Genomic DNA, 15667 nt, shown 5'->3' with positions numbered 1-15667 from the left:
TCTTGCAATTCACTAATGCCAAGAATCGAACTCAGGACATGCCGTGTAAAATACGGGTCTGGAATTCATCCCAAACCACTTAACCACCCCATGGGGGTTGTTCAATCTGTATTTTTGGCATGTGTCATTTTTGTGGCATTTGTCTTTCGTCGTGTTATATTTATTTGCTTTTCATTTAAATGTTTCTTGAATTGATCAGTTAACTTTTCGTTGAAATTTCAAGTTGTAATGTTTGAGAATTGTGATGTTTTTCTTACAATAATATATTACTTATTTTAAATAAATAAATAAATAAAATATTGTCACTTAATATTACAGTTTAGTGATTTTTTTTTCTTTTCACTTGTAAGTAAGGTCTTAAGTTCGACTTTCGTAAATCAAGTTTGGTACAAATATTATTAGGGAGGTTTAACAAAACACTCGTTGTATTATTCACTTTTAATGAAAAACCACATTTATACATTTTCCTGGTACTATTCACTATACCTTTAAAAATAGCTTTTCATTAAAAGAGAAGTTTTTTTGAATTTTGAGTTAGTTTTCCTATATTATCATGCCTACGTGCACTCTCATAAATAGACGCTCGTAGATCAAGTTAGTTTAATCCAAATCTCCCAACTCTTAATATAAATAATATCGTTGTATTAAAACAAGTAATAAAAAATGTTAAATCTAGAGAACATTCATGCATGATCAATCATAGAACAAGAGCAGCGGCATGCATGAGTGAGTTGAGACTATTGAGATGAGTGTGGATGGTTATAGGGACATGTTGATGTACAATATTAGAACTCTTATTATGTGGTTTTACAAAAATAATCTCAGGTTGTAATATGTACCGAAACAGAACTATTGGGATACGAAGACGAAGATGCATTTCACTTAGTTATTCCTTTAATTGTTGAAATGATCAGCTTTTCAATATGTTGTCGATATTTAATCAATATGTCATGAATATTTAATCACTAAGTTTGTCAATATTAAATCTCTATGTCGTCAACCATATTGGTTGAATTTCAATTTGTTCTTAAAGTAAAAACATTATTAATTTTAGTCCGTAATTATTATAGGAATTTTGACAAATGTTAGGGTAATTATACTAAATTATCTAAACTACGAAAAGGGAGATTTAAACTTAAATACATAAGGTGGAGCGTACTACTAGCCAACTTGACTAAACTCATGTCTGTAAATTTGAACGATTATAGTGTAACCTTACCTTAGATCTTGTATGCTAACGTCATGTTGTAACACGATTACGATGTTGCGTAAGTTAATGCCACTGTAACAGTACATCATCGGTATAATAATAGATGTTAATTTTGTAATTCAATCATGTGGAAGTACAAAAGCCTACCTTGACAATGTAATAGAACGTCCACAATGTAACTACCAACCTTGTTAGAGTACTAATAACGTCATATCTTGTCATTTACTTGAATATTATCATAATTATGTAGCATTGGAGTGTTTGGACCATCATAGTGTATCTTTAATTGTATCGAGATCTTATTAGAGATCTTTCTTTTTTTTAAGTTACCGTAGAATCTAGTCGCCAATAACTTGAACAGGTGAACAAAGAAAAACAACTCCCTCCCCCCCCCCCCCCCCCCCCCCCAAAAAAAACCCCCTCCCTCCCCTGAAAACAAAAAAATTGGCCTTAAATTACTGTAGTACAAGTATTCATCCATGAGATTATGTCACTCCAAAAACCACAAGAGAAGATCTTCAACATCAACAGCGCCAGTTTTAATCTTTCAATAGAACGACATATTTACATTAATAAGTAAGAGATTTGTTTTAAGCCGCAAATAATACGTTAGTCATAATAATTTGATATCAAGCTTGATGTTTATGAAAATCAAACCAAAAACCTCGTACTTAAAATTAAGAGAGTTTTAACGAAAAGCCCACGGTACTGTTCACTTTAACGAAAAACCATATTTTTACACTAAAAAGTCAATCCTGATACTATTCACTTTATCTTTTATTTTGTCTTTATCATTAAAAGTTTTCAAGCCTTTTTCATTAGTTTTCCTTAAAATTAATGCTAAGTAGATTGGAAAGTCGACCATGAAAACTGCAGGATACACACAATCCCCTAGTACTAATTGCTCTAGCCGAGTTAGAGCATCTCCAGTAGAGATGTCAAAACAAAATAGTCAAAAGTAAATTTGAAGGCTTATTCAATTAATATTTATAGGAGACCCCACTCTTCAAAACAAATCAATCAAAACAAATTTTCATAATCGATGATTGGTGCATTACTAGGACCCGCACAACAAAACATTTAAAAAGGTGAAGACATCAGATTTTCTCACATGTAAAAACAGTAGCAAGCTTTGTAAATACTAGCCGTAGCGTCTATTTTTCCTCGAGTAGTGTAGCAAAAACTTGTCGTTCAATTCCAACCTGAAGAAGCAAAGCTAGTTACTTATGACACCATTTTCATCTGTATTTGCCGATGGACATGTACTAGAAACTCAACATAGGAGGGGCCATTCGGACTCTGGTCTTCGACCAAGCATGACAAAAACAATGCTCCTGCAACAAAAGATAATACGATACTTAAATCAAACCAAATTCATAAGCTTTCTTTAATTTATTGCCGTTCTAGTGAATCAGATATTCGGCTGCGTTCTCACCTGACGGATCTCCTTTCCTACACAATTTTAACCTGCAAATAAACGAGACGAATTGGAAATCATTGCCTTTGATGAAACCATCAAAAAGTGAATACAAGGCACCAGTAACAGAATATAATATCATACCGAAGGTAGGAACATCTCTGGCGCCGTATTTCATTTACCACATCATTCAGCTTCTTCGATAACGGATTATCATACTGCTGCAGCACAAACTGGGGGAAAGAATTTACGAGTTAAATAATGACACGTTGTACAGTGAGAAAGTGTCCGAGATAATGAAGTTATTTAACTCATGCACCCTCATTTATCATCAAAATCTTGACAATCATATAAATATAATTAAAAACTTGAAAACAACCAAAACAATATTAGAGAATGAATTAAGCCTCAGTAAAAAAATTAATTAAGCACCCAGCCCCATCATTCTAGTGAACTGAAACAGGATCCGAGAAATCCAGTTCAGATACTGAACGCCTGTGGCTTGAGGCCAAAAGTGTATTTTACAATTTATATCAGGCAGAAGACGAGTAACCAAAGTGATAAAGGATGGGGCTACCTGAGTAGGAAGTTCATTAGCAGAGGAGATTCCAAACAGTTGCTGCAAAATTCCAGGATCCACCGAATTCCCAATATATATTAAACAGTCATCACCATTCTCGAGAAGATAAATTCCCGCGTCACTCACATGTTCGCTGGAAAGTGGAATCACCGGAGGAAATGGAGATTCATCACCCTCCTGTCAATTAACGAATGCCACCGGTGATATAAAATGCATATCTCAAAGGGTTGAATAAGAAGCTAAATGACACACCTTTTTGGATTCGAGATCATGAATGGCCACCATTCTGGGGTACACCAGTGGAACTGCCAAAGGAACAGAAAGGGAAGAAACATGGTTGATCCAGAAGGACCGCTCATCTATTTTTCCATCACTTCGTAGCCCTGTACTTTTGATTAATGCTGAAAAAGGAACACAAGATAAATATATCAATATATGTACAAACTCTTCTAAGAAGCTGAATGATAATTCTGTGCAACATGTTTCCACAATGGAAGAGGAATGTTTTTCTTTAACATTCTATCAATCAGAACAGAAATTCGTTTCTGGGTGATAAGCAGTCCATTTCTGTGCTGCATGGAGAAGTCTAGTGTTCCTGCTAAGGTTTGTCTTTTAGCTTGGATCGTATCTCACAGTCCATGGGAATGAACTCTTGAAAAAAGGTCAGGTTCTGGGCATCATTATGGGCTTCTGTGTCTCCAGCCTTTAGGGATGTTTCATTTTGTGTAAATTGATTAGAGACATTAGGCTGGGGAGCTGCTGTAGGGTAGTTTTAGAGTTTTTGACTTGTATCAAATTATCATCTACCTCTTTTTCCCTAAGTTTTTATACTATGCTCTGGTTGTTTTTCATACGACTGTTTCTCATGAAAACAAAAATAAAAATATCAGAACAGGAGAAACCAACAACGAAAAAAAATAAAAACATCATAAATTCATATAAACTAGTAATGGATATATTAGTAAATAATAATATACCGAGGGTGTATAGAGGCAGGAGCTTCAGTGCCTCCGGAAGAATAAGCTGTCCAGAAGATGATACAGTAGCACAAAATTTACGATATGACAGAAGACTACTGATGCACAGATTTGTAACTTGTTCCCGTACACGCAAGAGAGCACTCGAAGGAATTTCGTTTGCCGCTGTACACAAATATTAAAAAAGGACTTACAGTTAGAATTCGTCCAAAGGAAATTAGACAGAATGTCACAAGAAACCGCAATCCTAAGAAATAATAAATTGGCAAGATGCAGCAAGTGATTGAAAAGGAACGTCAAGAAAGAGAATTTATATCATCATTTCAATCTATCAGAGGTGAATGATGAAGGTGTTTTTAAAGACAGTGAATTCATAAATAAATTCACAGATTTAAACACTGGGTTTAACTGAGGAAAACAAGCATTACATAATGGGAAAATGAGGATAACAAAAAGAAAACAACAACAAAGAGCATACAATAGCATACCTTGCTTCATGAAACACGCAAATTGAGTATCCAAATCAGCAGCACGAAACAGATTACTTAGCATACTTGTGCATGGCAGAGACAAAGTTGTAACTCGAATTCTCCGTTGGCCATACACAGTTGTGTATAAAAGGGCACACTGGATAATGCAAAATATCAAAATATATTAATAATGAGATATATAAATATGACTAAACATTGAAATGAACATTCAGTTGCAGAGATGGGGCGATGTCGTAAAATCAGTAGTGACAGATACAAGAAAAGCTCATAAGATGGTATATCAAAATTATTGCATTAGAAACCTTAGGCAGAAAAAAGAGAAATTAAAATTTACCTGGAAACCACATTCTGAGCCATCCTGTAATTTATCATCATGTTTTAAGGTCACCATAATAGTTTTATCAGAGTCAATCTGCAGATAGAAGCGACCGGTTACGATTTCAACAAACAATATAAGAGGCCATATCACTCTTTCCAAGGCAAAACAAAAACGTAAAAAGGAGATGGAGAGAGAGAGAGAGAGAGAGAGAGAGAGAGAACAAGGAGAATGAAACCCACAAAAAAGAAAATTAGATGAACGGGCTATGACTAAGCAACAAGCGCTAAATTTTTCAAATTGCAAAATCTTGATTTTACTGTCATTGTCGGTCAACGCAATCAAGGGGGTAGGGGAAAATTTACTTCCATGGAAGATAAATGATAAGTAAGAAACATAGTCTGATGTACTAGTAATCAGGGATATTCTAGGATATGTACAAACCCCAGGTACGTCAACATCCGTAGGGATACGTTTGCAAAAACTCCCATGGTACTCTTGAACTTGAATACCCTGCAAATGGTGAAAACAAACTTATCTTACTAGAATAATTAATTTAGAAAGTAAAAAAAAAAAAAATCCACAATCATTTTATAAAACAGAGAATGAGGTTCAAGAACTTGCCTGGCTGCATCTTACACGCATCACCCCCTCAAAACCTTGAGGTCTTGTGACATTCCATCTAAGATCATTGTAGAGCTTTGCAGGATCAGAGACAGCTGAGAAGGGGTAATAATAGTAAACCTGGGAGATTGAGGAAAACAGAATGTTAATACAAGGAAAATTAGGTAACACATATAGTTACTTCTACATGTGGAAATGATCCATAGTTATGAGTGGCAGATGCTTCTCAAATCTGATTTCACAGATTGATTTGAGATGGCGAATATGTGGATAAAGAAAAATAAAACAAAAAGATAAATAAACTAGAAAAGTCAATTAGAGAAAACCCTAGGCAAATCATAACAGAGAAATTTGATGCCCGAAATATGGGTGGGGATAGAAGCAAATTCATTGTACCTGCCCTCCAGTTGTTCTTGGGATGACAGAGATAGAAGCAATGTCTATATATGACTGGGTAGTGATAAATAAGTCGACACACACCTGGAACATTTCATGAAAAAGGAAAAATAGTTTAAATAATCAAGAATTTGTCAATTACCGCTATAAATCTACATCAGTATACAATTCACACCAACATGTTAACTGATCGATCATCTAGGGGGAAAAAAATTAGTCAAAGGCTTACCTGAAATTCAGCCAATTCAATTGCCATTGCCTTTAAAGTTTTGTCTGCTGGTTGGAGTAATTTATGTGCCTCCTGAAATGCAGTTAAACAAAGAAAACATAATGCCAAGACTACAAGACGATCAATGGAACAGACTACTCAACAGATGTAAAGGGATGACAGTTATGGCCACATAGCACATGCAAATTGACTCTCCAAAGTTGGATGATATCACGGTTACAAAGACCCAATATGTCAATTTATTTTGTATTAACCATCCCAGCCACCTAATTCGCCAAATCTTCAAGTGGGCCAGAAATTCGAGAAAAGCTCTTTCAAAAGGTACGCAATTCATCTTAACTGAACATATGTAATTGAAAAGCAAGATCTTATAAGCGGGACAGGGTCCAGAGAAAGTGAGGCCTAAGGCAAAAATATACATGAGGGCTTCCTAGTTTGATATGTTGACATAAATTACAATAAATAAGTTGTTTCTTATTCTTCTCGTCTTTTGTGATACAGTTTTCATAATTAAATTTCCAATTTAGATTATTGTAACATATGTTTTCAAAATGAGAGAATGAAGCAAGAATTTTGTTGTTCTTTGTCCAACATTAAACAATAAAGCAAAAGACCACCACTTTTTTTTTTTGGCCTACAAATCCATTTTTTATTTCCTTCCAACCATTGTTGTTACTTTTCCACTCTTTAGAGTGGCCTTTGCCTTACAGCTTTATAGGAGCGTTTCAAATTTCACCAAAGAAATAACTCAGTTGAAAAAGAAAAGACCAGCAAGGTCTTCGATGGGAAAGGACCATTTGGCTATTGGGGCTTTCATAACTACAAGTTCCCATAGAATTTCATGTTTGTGGCCTCAATCATGTAAAGGGCTATTTGCTTAATAGTACTGCTATAAAGCACACAGATGGCATACAAGAACACATATAAAAGGTATTACCTTCTCAGCTGAAGATATATTAGCCCTTCCTTCAGCCTCTCTAGCAGAGAGGGCTCCAATTCCAGTTGAGGCCAGCACTGCAGACACATAAATCATTAGTATACTCTGAGATGCCAATAAACCAGGTATATCTGGTAAAAGAGAAAGGAGATGTCGAATGTAATAAATATGCATACAAATTCTCTTGGAAAATTGGTCTATAGTACACAGGACCAATAATGATACCGGTGAAAATATCTCTGAACCATTTATATGTAATTCAAGTTGACTGATAGCATGAATTGAATACTTTAGACATGACGACAAGGTAATGGTGAGAATTTAAAAATTCAGAATTCTAAACAGAGGGAAAGCCGTGATAACTGGAAACATTGGCAACTTTGAAATATTTGTTCTAGGTCAGGTTTTTTTCAGACTAGATAGGTTGTTTATCTAATTATCTTTGGACAATAAGAAAAGGAAATGTTAATGGCTGAAACAACACACAACAGATAAGCACTTCCAAATATTCTTCTTATAAAACTATTCATGTTAAATTCTCCACTGTCTCGTAAGACGTGCACCCCAAGCGTGTTGTTTTTCATTCTTTGCTTGCAATGATATATAAACATGTTTAAAGGAGGGGAGGGGGGGGAACATGAAGGAGCACATTAAGTAGATATGGAATACAAGCTTGCCTGACTGAAACACCAAAAGTTTCCCTCCGGTACTCTTCATTGCCAAGAAAGCAGCCTAGGCAAGGAGGAAAAAAAAAAATGAGATAATCAATTACCCGCAATGAATTTACATATCAATCTTTTATAAAATAAAAATATGTGCAAATCATATTTTAATGATTTTGTTGCTAGCCGCAACAGCAACAAATAAGAAGAGAAACATTTATCAACTAAATATACTCAATGAGATTGGATACAAAGTGCTCCTCACAGGAAAGCAAGTCTAAATCCAAAGATAGGGCTTAATTACTGGGCTGGTTGACCAACCGCAATAGTGTTAGATGTTTTGATCATCTATACATTATATTCATATATATATAAGTTCAGATATTATTGACAATTAGATCTATTTAATTTATAATACAATTCTATTATAAACAATTAAAAACATAAAGTACAAATACTATTATACAACTATGTTACAGGTTTGATAAATTTTAAAGTGGTAGCTAGAAGAGAAAAGCCGAGAGTTTGACTGTCTAGATGGAATGCAGGATGTAGATTAATGCCATAGCTCTAGTGTTCAAATACCACCAGAAACGAGGTTTATCAATTTCAACGCTAAGGGCTGGTTTAACAGCTCAAATAATGGCTTAACTCCACATTTTGGTTTGACAACTAGTCAGCAGTCAAAGTGGGTTTGATTGAAATCAATCCCAACGTGTTCAGACAGTAAGTAAAACCCAGTTGGCAGCCAAATAAGGCAGACATGATACACAAATATTGAGGCATGTCTACACCCAAAAGGAGGAAAAATAAGAAAGTTGATCAGCATGTTGGCAAGAACAAAACGCTGATCCAATCAGCTTTCAGGTGTAGGCAAGCATCTACAACAACAACAACAACAAAGCCTTATCCCACTAAGTGGGGGTCGGAAAATGAAATTATTCCAACGACAACAAAACTTTCGGGTGTATGCAAGCATCTACACATATAGGATTTTCAATTTCTTGTATTTAATAAAATTATTCCAAAAATTTCTTAAACTTAACATGTCAGAGAATGATTTTAGCCCACCATTTTAATTCTTAAATGATCTTTGCCTTAAGTTATTCAACTAATATTAAAGAACATAAGCATCAATAATCTTATTGCCCTTCTGATTATACTCTGCTCCGGACAAAAAACCTAAATAGAATAGATGAACAAAAATGACATGCACAAGCACAACCAACTCATAGGAGTTATGACCTCCCGATATTCTGTATTTGGAAATGGAATAACAAACCCCAAACACCATAAATATTTCAGTACACAACAGTGTCAGGCTATATGCATACCTTGATTGCTGCACCAAAGGCTGATTCAGCAGTTTTACTATTTTGAAACATGGTGGGAATACTTTCCAACAATTGCTCCAAATGTTGACGGCACTAAGAACCCATAAAAGAAAGTATTAATAAGAATCTGAATTTGATAATAAGATGACAGACTGACTTGTGAATGATTGTTGTTAAATCAATACTAGTACGCAATACATTTCATGAAGGGAAAAGTAGCAGCTACTGACCTCCGAGAGCTGAACAACCACATCAGTCTCCAGAGGAGTGTAAACATCTTGCACATCAGGAACAATAAGCATCAAAGGCTGAAAAGAAATATCGGACCTCGGTGAGAAACCATATCAAATAATTGTTTGGTAGAATAGAAGCCAAAGCCATAAAAAAAAAAGTTACTGGTTATATAGCCTAAACTTATAGACCAGAAAGAATACGACTAAAACAATTAAATTCAGATGGTCAGAGAAAAAAAAAAAAAGAAGAAACTAGCTGCAAATTTGCTTGTCAGAAATGAAAAATTACCACAAATATTTGCTAATCAGAATAGAAGCCAAAACCAGAAATATTACTGGTTCTATATATCACCGACAAAAAATAATTCACACAATATTCATAAACGCAAATACAACTATGCTTTTTAACTTTAAAATGAAGTTTTTTATTTTGGGAAAAACCGAAAAAGAGAACTCATTTGACCTGCTGCAGTGCACGTTTCAAATTGTAAAAATGGATTGTTGCGTCAAATGTTGCAACTCCCACCATTGTCCGAGGACCTTCCTGAAATAATAAATACATCAATACGTGAGTCAATTAAATTCTAACTGTCGTCGTTTCATTTAAATGTATGACTAATGACTACAGGCTTTGGGAAAATGAACCGTGCAAATATGCATGCATGCGCATTCTCCTAAAAAAGGAAAAATATATACATACAAAATACATGCACACATGCACACGGTCACATACATAGAAACATATCTTGTTAAAACCGGGGGAGATCATAAGGAATGAAATATAAAAAAATAAAACGCGCATGCAAATGAGTACATAAGATAATTAACTCTTTTGACAAAACAAAAAAACAAAAAACAAAAAACAAAAAAAAAAAATGCAAATGAACCCTGGCTAATATTTATTCACCATTAGAATTCTTGCCTTTTCCTTGATCTAATGAGATTGGTTTTGAATCATGTTGTTTCTATGTTTACTTGAATGGCATTTTGATTGACTGGCTGATGCAATAAATAAGCAGAAATTGGAGTTTACCTTAATAATTTTTTGGAGTTTGCAACAAAAACAGATATGAGATATTAGTGCCCATAATAAACTCTTGCACACTTTGTCAGGCATGCTTTCAAATGTGTCTGATAAATGATCTGTTTACTTTTGGGGGACAATTATGCGAGGGAAAAAAAAATTGTAACCAAACTATACAGATTCGAGATAATGCAGTACATTTACAACTCCAAACTACATTTATCGATTTCATCTTTTATTCAACCAACCAAACAAAAGGGATTGAATGGGCCTCAAAGAAAATAACACTACAGTTAGCAAGGATTTAAGTTTTCCGTCAGATTCAACGACGTTTTATCTGCTCAAGTCAGCCTTAATCCCAATTCTTAAATGTCTTGGGTTAGGCATCATGGACCCTAATCTAAAATGTAGTCCGTCTATCACACACAAAAAAATAACAAAACTCTATTAAAAGAGGAGGGGGGATAAAAAGGCAAGTGCAAACGAAGTTCATTAGATTTATGTCTAAGCATTAGCATTATGAACAATAAATGCTGAGAAACAGAACCGTCAGGACAATGTAACATTATGGACAGCACAATCACATTTTGTATAACAAAATAGGAACATTATGCATAACAAAATAGGAACATTATGCATACAGACAAAATAACTCACAGGAAGGTCAGCAATAACTTGACTGATTGCACTGCAAGCTGCAGCAGTTGCACCAGTTTGAATAGCATTCATGGACACATCAATGAGAAAGAAGTACACAGCTGGCATGGGATCACGCACCTGAATTATAAAAGCCAAATAATAAAAATGAAATGACCAAGAGAAGACAGAAAAAAGATTTGTAAGTCTGGTGAACTATGCAAAATTAGTTCAGTTATAACTGCATCTCATAATCAACAAACCATGTATTCTCTTGAAGCAACAAATTCAACTGTTCCCCTACATAGCTCAGGCCTTTCATCAGCATCTCTACGTCTACCATCTGGACCAAGATTGCAGTGGTAGTCATGAGGAGTCTCATCAGTAAATCCTGCAGAAGAAAAGTCATACGTTGTAAGGTCACCTCTTTTGCATAAATAGAAACAGTGCATACTACAACCTTATCCAGAGTCCAAAGTAGAGACCTTAAAGATGCCAAGAACAAAAATAGAATGGTAAACAACATACTCTCGAGAAGGATTTAAACTTAACTAATGACCTTCTAAAATATTTGAAAAGATTGCTTGAGAAAAAGTTCAATAACCTTTCCAAGCCAAACAAAACAGTGCACACCTAGAAACAAACATGAAAAAATAAAAAGAAAAAAAGAAGGATATAGACATTGCTTTGAATAAGTTTCGGGACCGCAAATTCGTCCTGTTGCATAAACTGACAGATGACACAAACAACACAATACAGACAGAAATCTTCCTTACCACACAGGTTACAAATGAATTTCCTGCCCTGGTCAATGAACTTCATGAAAGGATTTATGTAGCCTTTGCAACGAGAGCATCGAACAGGACCACTTTCACCAAAATCCACAACCTATAACAAAATGATTCAGTACTAACATAGTAGTTCGATTAAAATGCTGATTGTTTAATTATTCAGAATTTGGTCATTTCCGCATCTTTTGTAACATTATTCATAGGGAAGCATTGTGAAAGTGTTGTGTGTTATCTTCTCTCTTCTTCTTTTTCTTCCAGGTAGAAAGAAATCACTTTTTGAAGTGAAGTTGGTGTCCTGGCTCTTTGAGAGCTCCCATTAAAGTGGTTGGTGTCCTGGCTGGTGGCTCAGGGGAAGGTGAAAACTTGTGATACGGTTCAAAGGAGACCGATGATCTGTTTATCCCCTCATCAGTGCATTTTGTGCAAGGAAGATTATGAATTGGTGGGTCAAACCGTCCTCCAAGGCCCTGTGATGATGGGTCTTTGGTTGAAGCTCTTTAAGAAGGCTGATATAAGCTGGTAATTCCAAGAGGCTGCTTCTCTTTTCTATGCAAGGCTAAAAAGGCTAAAGTTGTGTGGGGATAGATGGTTCTTGCCATGCTCTGGGTGGTCGTGTTGAAAAGAAATTGAAAGGTATTTGAAGATTATGTTGGATCAGAGGTTGAGGACAGTTAAGGGACAAAGTTCAGTTTTGGATGCTCTCTGGACTTCGGTCTCCACAGAGTTTAGACATACTTCTTTTTCGAGTATTGGCTTAGACTGGCAAGGTGGGGTTGATTAAGTTCTGCTTGGGAGTTACATGTTTTTATTAGGCTTTTATTGGTTTTTTATTTCTTCTCTCTTCCCAGTGGCCTTCTTGGCCACTTATGTTGCTCATTTGATGTATTATTGTCTAATTTCATTAAAATAGTCTCTTTCTCAAAATTTATATATATCTGCAAGGAACAGTAATAATGTTATAAACACATTACTTGGATTGGTTCTTCATCTGGATGAGGAAGGGCAAATGGTTCAACCAACAAAGCTAAGGGCATCCCTGATGTTGTCAAAAGATCAGCCGTGCATGGTATCTGGTAAATTGACAAAACATGATAACATTACTATACCTTTATTAGAAAAGAAAACAACAAATCAAAACTGCTCCATTGAAATTGAGATAAAAAATAAATGTTTAACTACAGTAATAAACACTCAATCCATGAAAGTTAGACCCCAACCTGATTGATGGTACACCTCATGTAACGTGGACTGCAATTCCCATTGTCTCTGACAATATAATCACTTGTAGCAGGCTTCAACATAATAAAAGCAATCAAAAGGATGTAAATGATAGCCAATATCTAGTTTTTCACCATGCTTAACTGCACTTTGCAGCATGAATATGAGCAATGACAATTAAAGTGAAATTACACATGTAGAAAGAGTAAAGAGTAGGGAAGTCAAAAAGTATCAGGAAATACAGCTAAAGCAACTATTGAAATCATTTTTTTCCTCTTGAAATTTATGGATGAATAAATACCGGAGGTGGATTTGCTTGATTGCCCTGACGAGTTTCATGGATGAGCACCGACGAACCTGGTACAGGCCGAGGAATTTGATTCGGATCTATCTTTGATGACCCAGTCAAAGGAGATCCAGTTTGACCAACGGCAGGTGAGATAGTAGCCATGGACTGATTTGGTAATGGTGGAGGCGGCATTCCAAACATTCTGGGTGACTGAACAGAACCCGGAAATTGGGAAGGTGGAGCCACCTAATTCAAGTCAGTATATTTCAGAAACCAAATCTAAGTAGCAACAAAACGGCCTTCATCCTGTTTCCCTCTAGCAGAACACTATCATCTACCACTTTGCATAAGTGTAGGTGGAAACAAAAGAAATTGAAATCTAATAATTTAAATGGCAAAGAAGAAGAAAAATAGTATTCAAGGTTATACGTTGCAACTCGCGATATTATGCTTAAACATGTGAAATCATGTTTGAGAATAAATATTATAGGAAATAACTAACATTGATACTTATAAGAATCAGCTCAAAAGGATTGTGATTATACTATTGTATTAAAGATGCTGCAACAAAAACCTTGAAAGCATCCACTAGAAAGCGTGTTCTTCACTTAAACTGAGGGCGGATGATTTTGATGATACGTGAACTGAAGCAGGAAAAAAATCTATCTGGTTCCAGTTAACATATATTAGATTGTATGGCCTTGCATAGAAACAAGTTTCAATCACTACATAAAACAAATAGTAGTTGCCAGTACACCTGGGTAGTTTTTCCGTTTGATATACACCTTAGCTTTTTACATCACATGCCCACTTTGGATTATCTTAGTTGACTCAATAATATGAAATTTGGTATTATCCATAATACTCCAAAAACAATACAAGTCACTAACCTGCCCTTGTTGCATTGGCCATGTCTGTGAGCCATAGGGAGAAACCGGAGGTGCCTGCATGCTTGGTGGTGCCGCTGAAAATGGTGGTGCTGCTGAAAATGGTGGTACTGCTGAAAATGGTGGTGCCTGCTGAACAGGACCTGGTGGAGCACTAACTGCTGGAGTGCCTAGCATAGAGTGCATGGTTGGCGTTCGAGGAGGACCTGTTGCCGTTGCCACTGTTGGTGGATGTCCAAAAGGTGGTTGAGGTGCATTTCCACTTGGAGGGAAACGAGGCCCACCCAACATAGCTCCAGAACCAAACACCGGTGGCCCATTACTCATCAATCTACCTGGTGCAGTCGTAGGAGGCATGCTCTGACCATTACCCAAAGGAAAAGAACCAGGACCTGGGCGAGGACCTGATGCTGGTGGCGGTACTGAAACTGGACCGCTAGGTAAACCTGACGTATGAAAAGGACCAGGTGGTGGCCCAGAAGCTGGAGCTACCCCACCCACAGGGGGAAACGACCCAGGAGGCGGTCTAGACACAAAAGACAAAGGCTGGCCAACAGGCGGCCCAGTTGACCTTACTGGGGTGGTGGCAGGGGATAATGTTGGTTGTGGGGATCCTGATCGAGGTGCCGCAGGTCTTGCAAGGGCAGCGGGGGGAGGGCCAGGCCGCGAAAAAGGGGGAGGTGCAATGGGAGCCCCAGCAGGAGGGGCTGACGAATGAAAAGGCGGTGCTTGGCCAATAAGGGATGGTCTAGAGGCAGAATTAGGCATGGAAGGCTGCCTATTAAGATTCAAATTCTGCATATTTCCAGCTAACGAATCGGGATCCCTCTGAGCATTGTTAGGACTGTAATTAGGGGGTGGTGGGGCGTTAGTGTTACTATTATTGGGCCTAGGTGCCCCTGTGGGACGCACAAGAGCCGCCATTGATCACTGGAAGTCTGAAATCAAAAACCCAGATCGCTTTTTCTTCAGAAAAATTCTTAAATTTTACCAAATTCAACAACCAAAAATCCAAATCGACAACAGCAAAAACAAAATTCAATTTAACCAAAATTCAGAAACTCATAATTCAAATCAAGGTCGCACAGTTCATCAGATTTACCTTCCCACCCGCGATCGAGATCCCACCAGAGGGTTCGCGAGATAGGTCACTGGAACGACCGAACCGGCTGCCGTCGCCGATCAGATCGTCAACTGCAAGCAAAACGAAAACCCTGCTTCACAGCCCAATTGTTCGCCTACCCAACGGTTCAATTTTCCATGTCAGTAGCCAGTGATGATACTCGTCGTACTATGAGCAAGTTGCAGGCAGGTAGTGAAAGTCGTGATTTGGCGAATGTTTGTTCTCGTGATGGAGAAACGGAAGAGTGGAGAGAGAGAGAGAGAGAGAGAGAGAGAGAGAGAGAGAGAGAAGGG

The 15667-nt window shown here is 36.7% G+C and overlaps 1 protein-coding gene across 2 annotated transcripts; it reads right to left on the bottom strand.

Annotated features, from left to right (window-relative positions):
• Positions 1 to 2182: 2182 nt before the first annotated feature.
• LOC137747053 (protein transport protein SEC24 C-like) lies at positions 2183 to 15667 on the bottom strand. Of its 2 annotated transcripts, none has more exons than XM_068487056.1 (25): positions 15354 to 15667; positions 14255 to 15189; positions 13377 to 13610; positions 13075 to 13149; positions 12829 to 12927; positions 11843 to 11954; positions 11330 to 11457; positions 11088 to 11207; positions 9870 to 9950; positions 9404 to 9481; positions 9174 to 9266; positions 7855 to 7909; positions 7178 to 7254; positions 6241 to 6312; positions 6012 to 6095; positions 5616 to 5735; positions 5436 to 5504; positions 5010 to 5087; positions 4673 to 4811; positions 4185 to 4349; positions 3460 to 3608; positions 3205 to 3384; positions 2772 to 2860; positions 2646 to 2677; positions 2183 to 2544 (listed from the first exon to the last, which is right to left on the bottom strand). In XM_068487056.1, exons 2-25 carry the CDS (start codon positions 15173 to 15175, stop codon positions 2435 to 2437), a joined length of 3360 nt encoding a protein of 1119 aa, XP_068343157.1. In that variant the 5' UTR covers positions 15176 to 15189; positions 15354 to 15667; the 3' UTR covers positions 2183 to 2434. The 2 variants fall into 2 exon arrangements, with proteins under 2 accessions (XP_068343157.1, XP_068343158.1); XM_068487057.1 differs by having other exon boundaries at positions 13377 to 13574.

This window comes from Pyrus communis, chromosome 10, assembly GCF_963583255.1.
Source record: "Pyrus communis chromosome 10, drPyrComm1.1, whole genome shotgun sequence".
Classification (NCBI taxonomy): domain Eukaryota; kingdom Viridiplantae; phylum Streptophyta; class Magnoliopsida; order Rosales; family Rosaceae; genus Pyrus; species Pyrus communis.
The sequence above is the reverse complement of the archived record's forward strand: the minus strand, read 5'-3'. Positions and strand labels throughout refer to the sequence as shown.

Bases quoted from the DNA above. Each gene is read 5' to 3' on its own strand.
- LOC137747053 (XM_068487056.1), bottom strand. From the start codon at position 15,175: ATGGCGGCTCTTGTGCGTCCCACAGGGGCACCTAGGCCCAATAATAGT. The intron at 9,482-9,869 runs GTCAAATGAGTT...ATTTCTTTTCAG, and splicing joins TGAAACGTGCACTGCAGCAG to CCTTTGATGCTTATTGTTCC. The intron at 2,678-2,771 runs GTATGATATTAT...GTTTATTTGCAG, and splicing joins CAGAGATGTTCCTACCTTCG to GTTAAAATTGTGTAGGAAAG.